Genomic DNA, 13379 nt, shown 5'->3' on the forward strand with positions numbered 1-13379 from the left:
AATTGTTTCCTTTCCTTAATCTTAATCAACAAGTTGTGTCACACGAAAAAAAAAATTCTAAAGATATGAACAGTTATTTATTGGGATAATCTAGTGATTATTTTATTCCATACTGGATTGTTGCTTCTTAAGAATTTGTTAAAATATTATTACTTGCTTCATAAAAAAATTGTTGTATCTTGACTTTTTATCTGTATCCCACTCCCACACATAAATTAAGATAAAACTGTATTTACAGTTGTAATATCACGTTTCGTCATATTTCAACGACGACTTTAGTTGCACAAAAACATGGTGAGAATATTACTAGGGATTATCAATGGTATATTCAGCAAGTATCAAAGAGAATATTCTATAATTTCTTTTATATTTAAAAATGACCTATCATTTATTGGGATCTCAAATAATAGTATTAATAGGGAACAACTTTTTTGGTCCACGAACTTTGCCAAAGTATCATTTTAGGTCCGTGAATTTTAAAAATATCATTTGAGGTCAATCAACTATGAGTTAATATCATTTGAAATACTTTTTTACTATTTCCAAATTTTTCTGGACGAAAATACTCTCAATACCTTAAAGGGTATTTATTCTTAATAAACTTATCATATACTCATATTTTTTAATAAATATCTTTACAATATATTTTTGACGAATACTCTAAATATAATTTGACATTCAATATTACTCCATCACTTAATTTTGTGACATGCAAGTAAAATTGTTTCTTCAAATTTTTTATATTAAAGAATTTTAAAATTGATTAAAGAACTTTTCTTTAATAATAAAATATTGAATAAGGATATTTTACTTGCATGTCACAAAATTAAGTGATAATACAAAATTAAGTGATAATATTGAAGGTCAAATTATATTTAGAAAATTCGTCAAAAATATATTGTAAAAATAATTTTAAAAAAATATGAGTATATGATAAGTTTATTAAGAATATATACCCTTTAAGGTATTAAGGGTATTTTTGTCCAGAAAAACTTGGAAATCGTAAAAAAGTACTTCAAATGATATTTACACATAGTTGATGGACCTCAAATGATATTTTCAAAGTTCACGGACCTAAAATGATACTTTAGCAAAGTTTGTGGACAAAAAAAGATGTTCCCTCTAGTATTAATTACTACCTCTGTCCCTGAAAATTTGATACATATTACCATTTCGGTCCGTCCCTGAAAATTTGATACACTTCACTTTTACCATTTTTGGTAGGTGGACCCATATTCCACTAACTCATTCCTACTCACATTTTATTATAAAACTAATACTTTAAAAGTAGGACCCACATTCCACCAACTTTTTCAACTCACTTTCCATTACATTTCTTAAAACCCGTGTCGGGTCAAAGTGTAGCAAATTTTGGGGGACGGAGGTAGTATTAAGGTATGATAACTAATCGTGTGATGAATAATCCGGTGTTTGATGCACCAAATCAAGTCTTCAAAATAATTTGAACCCCAAAAGTGACTAAAGTACTACACTAGTATTTTTTATAGAGAAACTAAAACAATATACATAATGTTTATAAAGAACTCCAAGGTGGTGGGAATATCGTGACTTAAACATAATTTGAATACTAAAGTCCAAAATTAGTATTGTATATTTGTTAGAATTTTTTTTTTTTTGATCATGTACATTAAGTGTGTCAGTATTTTTACTTAAACAATATGTCTTGATTAATATTAAATTGTCAATCACGACGTTTTGATATGATTAATGGGTTAAATTAACAGACCAAAACATATACTATATGACCAGAAAGTAACACACACTTAATGCGTATGAACAAATAGTTTTTTGCAATGTACGAGACTAATTTCAGACTTTAGTCTAATTTAAATCCTACCAATTTTATTACTGTCCACAGCCTAAAGCCAAACGACCAAAAACCCCTATTCATACCCATAGTTACATGAATATGTACACGATTTTTCAAATAAGAGTAGGGTTTGACAAGTCAATATATAATTTTGAATTTCAATTCAAATGTAAATAGTAAATGCCCACTCATAGTAATAAATTAACACGTTATACCTAGCTAGACCAATTATCGAATTTCATTTCATATTTAAGTAAGTCAAGATCTGTGAAATAAAAGTATACTTACAAAGCATCATAACGAGCTGCGGAATCGTGCCGAGGAACTGAAACACGCTGCCGCCGACGACGCCCGGCCCGATGATCTGCAGCCACAGATTCGACCCGGCGGCGACGTAGCTCCCTCCGATCGACAGCAAAATATTGTACACGACGATCATGAACAGCAATCCCCAACCATTGGTGGTGCACGGCAGGAATCCGTACACCGGCTCGCACGTCACGGTGTCGGCCGACAGAGGCGTCCACTGCAGAAACTTGCCGCCGCCGCCGTCGACGTCGCTGTCGGAGACGGAGCTCCGGTCATCGGCGATCGAGCGGCTGTGGGCTAGGTGGATGATTGCGAGGAGAAGAGACGAAACGACGACGAATCGTTTCATTGTAGCGGTTGGGTTTTGGAGGGAAAATTGATGTGAAAATTAGGTTTTGATGTATGGATTTGGGATTTGGGGGTGATGGAGCTGCATGTGTGGGCCGTGGGGTTTTTATGTGTGTTGTTTATGCGTGTGAGGTGATTTTAGTTGTTATTTTATTTTTGTGGGATTTGAGATGGTAATGTAGTAATGGAGTGTAAAAGCTATTATTATATATTTCCTTCGTCCCATAAAATTGGTAAAATAAGAGAGATAAGGAGAATGATAGTTAAAATAGTGTTAGTGGATAGTCAGACCTCAATATTATTATCTAAAATGCTAAGCATAAGTAGCCTTCTGTTCTCTTCCCAAAAGTAGGAATATTGGAAATGGCGGAAGATTAATATATATTTACACCACTATTTCTTGATAACATTAAAATTTAAATGTGTGCATCAACTTATTATTGAATTTGCCTCCAAAATATCATGGGATAGTTAAGAAATTTTTGAAAATTTATAATTTATCATTCAAATTTTAAAAGGTGCTATACAAATCAGAATTTGACTAGTTACTTCATAAGTTTATAGACAATTTTAACCATAAAAAAATACAAAAGGTACATCAAAACAAAATAAAAACAACTTTGATATATTAGAAGGTACGGATTTTCATGACCCTATATTTATGGTATGTTCGGTAGTAAAGTTTATAAAAATGAGTAATATAGTTACTTTAAATTGTCTCTTTGTTTGTTAAAGTTGATGAATTCCCGAGATATGTAGTGAATAAATGTACTTATATGAAATCTAACTAGTTTAAATAATTACCTTGTGTAATAAATACAATCGCAAATCTTTAGTTCTCTGTAAAAAGATATTAATAAACTAAAGCTTGCAGAAAAAGTGGGAGTGTCACCTTTGTCCGAGCAAATTTGCGGTGCTTGCGGAATTTTGCAAAAGTAAATAATTTTGTATAACAATGTGCATAATTAAACAAGTCAATCTGCATACGTTGTTAAACAATCCTCATATGTTATATTACGATCATCATAATCATAAAATATAATCAGTATAACTTTAAATACAATCCACATAGTTAATTAAGCAAACCTACATAATTTTACCCAAACAATCATCTTAAAGTCACAGTAATAAAATATAAATATGACGTCACTTGTTTTGCAATGGCAAGTTTATATTATTTTAATTTAGTTTTATAACTTTGTCAATACTAATAAGGGTTTAAATTGAGAACCAAACTTCGGGCTTAAATACGCAACTTTTTAAATATTATTCAATTATTTTCGAAATAAATGTATAGAAGAATTCGTCAGTACAACAACGTGTCCAATTATGACAGTTTTAGGGTCTAATTTACACATAGATAAGAAAAAAAAATGTACCGAGAAATATGGCATAGCACATGAAAAAATTTTCTATTGTGTTTTTATTTGATTGCGTATTTTACATTACTAATGCATGTATACATGGTGACGAAAGTAACGTGTTCTGTGTAATTAAAATATTAAACAATATATAACTTCATATGTAGAATGAGTTTGCTTCAAAAATATGATCTAAGCCTTCCATTTAAAGTTTACATGACGAAGCCAAACTAGCCTGCCTACTTCTATTTTTAATTTTGCTTTCGTCTCTGTATAGTTGAGCTGGGCAAATGAGAATATTTATTACCAAGTTGCGGTGTAATTATATAATCCAATTTTACACCTAATCATGCTTTACGATATACGATTGACTTGGATTTGTATTTGATTATTAACCACTTGAGCATCAAATGAAAATCAGGCACGGGTGCTAGAGTAAAGTAGTGTGCAAATAACGTACATTTGATATGATTTATTAAATCACATAAATAAAAAACTAGAGTTATAGTAATATATGTCTTACGTGAATAGGGTATGTGTGACAGCTAATTAATAGTAAGTGACATCAAGAAGAGTACATAGGCATCAAACCACAATATACAATTTACTATGGAGTATATAACAAGAGAATGAAAAATCGAAATAAGGTTATAAATTGCGAAAATTTTAACGAAATAGTAATTTACATATCAAAGAAAGCTACTTGTTCGCCGGAACTAGCATGGTGGAAGTTATTTGAGGCGGAAATAATTATTTTTGATATAAATTTTTTGAAATAAGCTACCTTGGAATCTTTCTTACTGTAGATATTAAATTTATTGATGAATGGCTCTACATACATAAATAAATAAATATGTATCCCACCTACTAGCATTTTGATTGAAATCACCTAGCTAATCCCACTCAAACTTCAAAAACCCACTGTATAACCAAGTTTACAGGGCTTAATTATCTTACAAAAGTTACCGATCTTTGCTAGTTTTATTTTAGAATGAACTGCCTCGTTAGCCTCTAACATTTTAGATTGTGACACCACAAATTCGTAACAAAAAAAAAATAGCGCCAGATGACTTTAATGTTTAATACAATCACAAATGCAGTGTTTTTAGTCACTTTTGAGACGAAAATGCCAAATGGCTTGAAGGGCATATTTGACAATCCCTAAATTTACTGACATATGAATTCTGTCACAAATCTGTCAGCAACTTTTTATGTAATTTCTTATAAAAGTTCTGGAAGTTCATACGGAATTAAAATTTTCTCATTATTTGCACAGAAAAAAAAACTTCTCATATCCCTCTATTTCTGGTTAGTGGTAACAATATACTAGTTATATCACGAAGGAAATACATTGAGTGGTAACAATATACTAGTTATATCACGAAGGAAATACATTGAGATACAACAAAAATTATGGAAAAATGAAGTTATTTATGCAATAAAATTTGAATCATTAATACACAAAATAAAAAATATTTTACATTTCATTAAATGATATAGTAATTATTTTTTTGAAAACACTGACATTTAAAATATTATTTCATTATATATCATCGAACTACTCTAAAGCCTAACTTTAATACAGTATTTATGATTGATATTTTATTAAAAATTTTAATTTAGCTCAAAACTAAAATTTTAACACAATCTTTAGATATAAATTTCCATAGTTTCTTACCATTCATCATTAAATTGAAACATAAGTTATATTTTGAAAATATTCAAGCATATGATATTAGCTATTTAGTCATTGAAGATATTTTTTTTATTAATAATAGTATTTAAAATTAAGAGAATGTAAATTTATAAATTAATACAATAAAATTAGGATATTTTCATAATAAATAAAATTGATCCGTAAATCAAGGTAAAAAACATAGAAAAATTAGGGGACATAGAAACACGAAAAATTACTAAAAATGAGTTTTATAAGAAAGAAAGAAAAAATCTCATTTTATTATTTTCATATTAATTAATGCAGATAATGATAAATCTGTATATTATAAAAAAAAATAGAAAGTGGAAATAATGACGATAATTACGTATGAAGTACCAGAACTCATTAGGAAATTACATAAGAAGTTGTTGACATAAATGTGGCAGAATCATATGTCAGCATTATAATGGAGTTACAAAAATGTCTCCTATAAGGTCTGAGGGTGTTTTAGTCCGAAAAAACATCATCCTTGATTATATTAAACGTTAGAGTCCTCTAGCACAATTTTTTTTTGTTAGAGATCTATAGTGTCACAACCCAAAATATTAGAGACTAATGAGGCAGTTCATTCTTTATTTTACGGTGCCCCCACCAAAAAATAAGAAATTTAAAAAATTAAGAATATCAATTTTAGCAATAATTCTTAGAATTTCAGAAGTTAAAACAAGATGACATTTTGACTTATATGATATGTCCAACCTATATTTATTTAATAAGTAGATTAACACCCAACAACTTGAACATTTATATTTTTGGTAATAGATCCAAACAGTAATGTATTTTAATTTTTTATACTCCATCTATATCATATTTTAAGAAATTTTTTCGTCTCTAATGAGAAGTGACTCATTTCGACTATCAAATTTTTCTTTTCATCTTTTTCTTACTTTACCAATTATGTATTAGAACTTATGTTTCAAAAGTTTCTATTTTAAAAAAACACTAGGAGTATATATGTACATAAAATTGTAATCAATTGCAAACTGTATTTTCACTGCAAACTGCAAACTAAAATGATTTGTCATCAAAAAATTTCAATGCATTGTCAGTAGACATTATGTTAACATATTTGTTTACGTAATTTGTAATATGTTGACATCAGATCTGAAAAATTTAATAGTTCAAATTTTAGTTTGCAGTACTACAGGACCATATATGTATTCATATACTCTTTTCGTCCATAAAAAAAATAGTCTAATTTTGCTATTTTAGAATGTTCAAAATATTTGTCCCATTTCTAAAAATAAAAATTTTGCATACTTTATTCACTGTTTCTCCTCTTTCCCATATTTTAACCACTCTTTCTTAATCTCTTTTATTTTACCCACTTTTTTTCTGATCTCCTACATTATCAATTTCTCATCAAAATTGTCGTCCATAAGTGAGAATATTTTTTTATGGACGGAGGAAGTATTATTATATATATACTCCCTCCGTCTCATTCTAAGTGGTGCATTTATTTTTCAGTACAGAATTTTATGTAGTGTTATTTTTTGAGTTGAGTAGAGAAAAATAGTAGAGAGAGTGATGTTTCTATCATAAGAAACGTTTTATAACGTTAGATTATTTGATAAATAAAAATAGTTTCCGTAACTAAATCGCTATATAAGTTTTGCTCATTAGTTTTTACTTTCTCCGTCTATGAAATGTTGTCCAGTTTAGCTATTTTTGTTCGTCTGTTAAATATTGTTCACTTTGCATTCCTTTCATTTCTGGTAAATGGATCTCACTTTTCACTAACTCATTACATTAACATTTTATTATAAAATTAATATATAAATGTATGACCTACGCTCCACTAACTTTTTTCATTCACTTCTTTTCACATTCCTTAAAATCCGTACCGAATTAAACCTGACAATATTTTGCTGACTGAGGGAATATGTAAATATTAATTAAATATTCTATTTCATTCGGTAACGCTTGTTAGTTTTCATATAATATTAATCGTGTCATCACAATAAATTGTTTATCTATTTAGTAATTTTAATAGAAATTAAACCTTTTGTGATCAATTGACAATTTTAGTTTTAATTATTTTTAATATAGAATATACTCTCTTCATTTCTCTAAGATTCTTCATTTCTCTAAGATGATCCATTTTTCTTTTTAGTTCGTCTCATCCAAGATAAATGTTGATTTTAAATTCAAATTGGATCCTATTTCCCCCTATTTTTATGTATAAATACTCCCCTCTATCCTCACACTCACCCCATTCTTGTGTTAATAAGAATTTCTATTTCCAATCTCCCACGCCCTTTTCAATTTTTTCCTTTTTACCCCATTTCATGTATTTATTTGTTTATATTTAGATGAGTACGACACTTGTAAATTATATCACTTTGTAATTTGTTTGTAAATTATATCCCATTGTAATTTGTATATGTAAATTGTAAATTTGATATCATTTTCACCTTACTTGTCTTAATTAAATTTAAACTATCCATTTCCTTGTTCCAATTTATTTTATAATTTCAAACTACATGGCAAAAAAAAAAAATAAAGGAAAAACCCCCAAAAACCCAAAACCCAAAAACCGCTCGAACCACCCAAAAAACCGAAAAACAAACAAAGCGGGAAAACTCATAAACAACCCCCAAATTGGGTTTGGTTCCATATTTTCCAAAAATGGAAAAAGGCGGTTAAATCAAAACCCCCGGTTCATAAACCGTGGGCGGCCAAGAGCATCAAGCTGCCGGGGCGGTCTCGGCTCGTTCGCGGGGCAGGAGTGTCTCGGCCCCCGGGCCGCCCCGGCGGCAACTCGAGGGGGGAAAACACGCCCGGCCTTGGCGGCGCGGGCGGCTGCGGGGCCCCTCGCCGCCCCGCGAGGGGGCGTGTTTGGCATAATTTTTTTTTTATAAAAAAAATCAGATTTTTCAAAAAAAAAAAAATTAAAAAAAAAACGGCAATAATTTTTTTTTATATATTCTATATACTCTTCTCCATTCTCCATTTTACACACAAACACACATCTATTCTCTCATCTCTCTTTCAGCGCACGGGTTCCCCGGGGTGCTCGGGGGTGTCGTTGCTCTAGGAAGTTTTCCTGGTGTTGAGGGGGCATGGCGGACAAGGGCCCCCCCCCCCGTTTTACTCGAGGCCGTCGCCACTAGGTATGGTTTTGGGATCATGTTAGATGATCGTCACTAGAGAACTCCTTCTTCTGCTTCTTTGCCTCCATTTTTTTTATTTGAGTTTAAGTGTGCAATTTGTAATTTCTAATTTTTTAATTATGTCTTTTTTATTTTTTTAGGTATTTAAATTGTAATTTTATTTTATTTATAATGAAGTGTGTTTTTTATTAATTGAATTTGTTGGAATTAAAAATAAAAAATGAAATTGAATGAATAGTTAAGAGATGGTTAAGAGATGGAGGGATGCAGGTGTTGTCTCTTAGTTAAGAGATGAGCTGAAAAGTACAGTGGGGCCCATGAATTGTGAAGAGATGAGACGGTTAAGAGACGGATAAGAGATAGCGTTGCGGATGGCCTAATCCAAGATGACCTATTACTAAAAATGAAAACATCTTCATCTCTCCCTGCATAAAATCTCGTGCCGCCCAGGGAAGAGATCATCTTCGTTGGGACAGAGGGGTGATTCCTACTCCCTCCGTTTCATGTTTAATAGAGTAATTTTTCTATTTTGGGAAGTTCTAAATTATTGAGTCATTTTTTTTTGACAAAAAGTAATTCTCCCTTTTATTCTATTCTTTCTTCATTTTTCTTACTTTATTCTCTCTTACTTTTCCACCATTCATTAACTTCGTGTCGAAAAGAAATACCTCTATTAACAAGGAACGTGGAGTACTTTTGTAGAAGTAATCAACTACTCCCTTCGTTCCTTGTTAATAATGGCGCTTCTTTTTGGCACAAAGTTTAAGAATAATGTGTTAAGTGAATAGTAAATAAAGTAAGAAATAATAAAGTAAGAGAGATGAGAGAATAAAGTAAAGATGATTATTTTTTACCAAAAATAGAAATGACTCAATTAACTTGAAACTTCCTAAAATAATAAAATGACTTTATTAACATGGAACAAAATGAATACAATATTTTATTTTTAGAGCTTTTACTATGTGAACAGAAATTAAATATAATAAAATTAATATTTAGAACATAACTTCTACTTTTATGAAATATGTACGATTAAAATATTGTAACATATTAGAACAAATTAAATGTATAAAACAACACAAATAATGCTAAATGTGTATTGAATGATATTAGTGCTTGCGTATAAAACTTACATAAGGTATCTAGCCCTCGACCCTAAATGCTACTCCCTCCATCCACGATTTATTGACACCAATTTTCTTTTTTGTTTGTCCACAATTAATTAACTACTCCCTCTATCCCATAAAATTTATCCCATTTTACCATTTTCGTCCATCTACCCAAAAAATATACATTAAATGCACTTCTCAATCTCCTCAATGTGGAACCCTTATTTCACTACATATCTCCATTTAACACAAAGTCAAACAATTTCTTAAAATCTGCGCCATGTCAAACTGGGACAAACTTTGTAGAACGAAGGGAGTATTTTTTACTACTTTTTGTAATAGACCTCAAATTCCATTAACTTATACTTACATTTTAGGTATTATAAAACTAATATACAATCCATATTCCACTTACTTTTCGAACACTTTCACTATATTTCTTAACACCCCTGCCAAATCAAAAGGGTTCAGTTTATCATGAACTAAGGAGGGAGTACAGTTGTATCTTCTCGAGTCTTGACGAATTCACAGTGGAATTTTATCCATGTGCACTTGAATAACAGAGTACGCATCTCCACATTAATTTATACCTATCATGTGGACAACCTACTCAAATTGAATCCATTCTATGCTAATTAATGTTTTATAGCAGTTTAATATCAGATAATCAGATTACAAGGAGATTTTAGACAATAGTTGCTATCTAAAACAATAGGGAACGAATGTAGCACAAAAATTTGCTTCATCATTCTTACTACAACACATCAATACTCAAACCCTTGGTTAGAGAAAATGCAGTAGAGTAACCTTTGCTTCCAAGTCATCTACTTCTTCGTACAATTAGCATGTCACATGTTTACTGCCCTGCCGTTAGGGACAAGAAACAGAAGATATATTATACACATGAAATTACTACTAAAGTACTAATTGTCAAGTAAACTGGACAAACTTTATAGAAAATTTAGTAGCAACAAGAACTATAACAAGGTTGCCTCTATCAGAACTGGTTAAGTTTTGCACATGTCATAACTATAGTTATATACATTCATTTTTCACTTTGAAAAACTGTGGATCTTGTTTACTGGAAAAAGTTCTTCAACATATGTAAAAGTAGCAGATGTGAGATGGATTTAAGACCCAAGAGCCATGGTTGAGATGATATTTGCCAATAGGTAATGCATGCTCTTTAAACTGCGGAACAAAAGCATTTCAAGTATGACGAAGTGTGGGCAATTGTCCAGAACCACTTTTCCACCGGTCTGAGCATTCTTCTTGCCTAAAGAGAAGCAAATTCTCCTCCTTTGGCCAATCTCTACGAGTGGAAGGGCTGATTCTATCTATCTGAATGTCACAATAGAAGAGAGTATGCACTTTTACACAAAGATGGAGAGCAGTCACATGGGGAATAAAGTTGCTAAGAGGGAGAGGAAAATTCCGGTGACGACGAGCACTGAATTTGGCCCAGACTCTCTTCTTGTCCATTATTTCGACACCATTGACAACATTGGAGACACAATGTTGATTAAGGAATGTCGATGATGAGCGATGCAACAAGGAAACAACATGAAGAACTGCTTGTACTACTAGCAAGCAAATTGTTACCGTAGGATTTTAACTATGTTTAAGTGTAGTATTGTTTTAATTTAGTAATTTAGAATTTGAAATTATGTCTTTATTATAATTTTTATTGAGATAGCCTTAGGCATAACTTTGAAATACTTTTGAAATATAAATGAATGAAGAAAATCCAAGCACTACAAAATTATTGAACATCCTCACTTATCATCTTTAAAGCTTGTGCATTCCTCCTTATCTTCTTAGAAACTAACAAATGTCAACAACAAAGTAATGAATGGCAGTGTGGTTCATGTACTCGAGGATTTACCACCTCTTGTTTCTTGAGTAAGGCACAAAAATGGTTCGTGAAATAACTTGACAATGAATAGTTCTTATACAATCAAGACTACAAATGTGTAAAATGAGCTAGTGTTATCAACTACGGCTGTAAGCTCTAAATATCATATGCTCTCAACTAAAGACAACTAAAGAATCCTAAACATTATTAAGAAGTAATCTACTGAACATGGGAAGTCAATAGGATAGTCCTAAACCTTACCAATAAAGTTACTTAATGTTGAATGTATAATTCGAAATTAAAAAACATATTAGAACTTTACTCATTTTCACTATTCATGCCAAGCATATTAGTAAACTGTGCTCTGATAATATCCACGTAACTAACATAATCATACAAAATTTAGCAAGATATGAACAAATAACAAAACTAATTCAACAATACCTCGTTAAGGAGCCGTCGATTCTCTACAAAGCTCCTTAACCACGGCTGCCAAAGATTCTGGATTTATACCCATTTCACAAAGAGCTATCAGAATCGAAAGCGTGTGGCGGTCCAAACCAGTTTCGAGGATGTTAGACATGTGAAACGCCAAGTCCAGAGAATCCCGTGCAGTTCTTGCTGCCTCTGGAGCCATGCCCTACACCACATATTTTTTTGCTTTTTTAGGCCTTTCCAGAATCAATCAAAACAAAATTTCAACTTGATATACTGCAGCCTCGTTTTATGTAAACCAATACTTGATTTTTTGGGGGAAATTTCAGTTCGGCAACAACTAAGCAAAACAAAATTAAATTCCAAAAATTCAGTATGCTAATTCACGTAATTGAACCGAGGTAATCGACATTGTAAATATATATATGGAATTTCACAATTAGGATAGGGTTTGAACAGATGATCACACCAAATGTAAAATTAGTAATCACAATCAGGATTTTAAAAAAAATAAAAAATCAGCTGGTATACGCTGGAGTCTTCGCACCGGCGAGATCCGGCGACAGCTCGGTGGTCGGCAAAAGTCCGATGGGAGAGGAGAGGAGAAGCGTTGAAGGAAAGAGAGGGACTTTCCTCAAATGGACCTTTTTTATTTAAAATTAGACTAATAAGAGTTGGCCCATGATTAAAGTAGTTGGACTAGAGTAATATGTTGAGCCCATGTCCACCAATTTAATTCTTAGGCTTGAAAGAATTAAGATATTGGATTATATTTAATTAATATTTGGATAAAAATAATTAAATCCTAATTATAACTTAAATTGATTGTAATTAAATTTTTGGATTAATTTAAGTAAGAGGGTTTGCATAATTTGATCCAAATAAAGCCTTGGATTTATTTAATAAATTAATCTAATAAATTAATCTCTTGATTAATTGATTCGAAGAATTAAATCTCCTGATTCAACACTACACGCATTCTAGGTCCATATCATCAGCTTTTATTTTATTTCTCGAAACTAAATAAGTTATTATATTTTACTGGAAAAGGTACATCACGAATTTAACTCCAAATGGGTTAGTATCGTTTTACAGAGTTTGAAAGTGTACGAGGTGAACTTTTCTCTCCTACATGCTAATGTGAACCTTTTCTACTTAAACAGTAATGACGTGCCTAAACCCTAAACCATGCTAATGTGAATTTTTTCTACTTAAACAGTAATGACGTGCCTAAACCCTAATGACGTGCAGAAGGCCATCCATGCTCGACTCCCTAATGCTAGCAGATGAAATGAAGCGTC

General features: G+C 31.3%; 1 protein-coding gene across 2 annotated transcripts; it reads right to left on the bottom strand.

Moving 5' to 3' along the window:
* Window positions 1-10415: 10415 nt before the first annotated feature.
* On the bottom strand, window positions 10416-12716 carry LOC125212919 (mitotic-spindle organizing protein 1B-like). Of its 2 annotated transcripts, none has more exons than XM_048113216.1 (3): window positions 12610-12716; window positions 12088-12283; window positions 10416-10652 (listed from the first exon to the last, which is right to left on the bottom strand). In XM_048113216.1, the coding sequence occupies exon 2, from the start codon at window positions 12278-12280 to the stop codon at window positions 12092-12094; it is 189 nt and encodes a 62-aa protein (XP_047969173.1). In that variant the 5' UTR covers window positions 12281-12283; window positions 12610-12716; the 3' UTR covers window positions 10416-10652; window positions 12088-12091. The 2 variants fall into 2 exon arrangements, with proteins under 2 accessions (XP_047969173.1, XP_047969174.1); XM_048113217.1 differs by lacking the exon at window positions 10416-10652 and adding an exon at window positions 10683-11129.
* Between the last annotated feature and the right edge of the window lie 663 nt (window positions 12717-13379).

Source organism: Salvia hispanica, chromosome 3 (genome assembly GCF_023119035.1).
Source record: "Salvia hispanica cultivar TCC Black 2014 chromosome 3, UniMelb_Shisp_WGS_1.0, whole genome shotgun sequence".
NCBI classification, from domain to species: Eukaryota; Viridiplantae; Streptophyta; class Magnoliopsida; order Lamiales; family Lamiaceae; genus Salvia; species Salvia hispanica.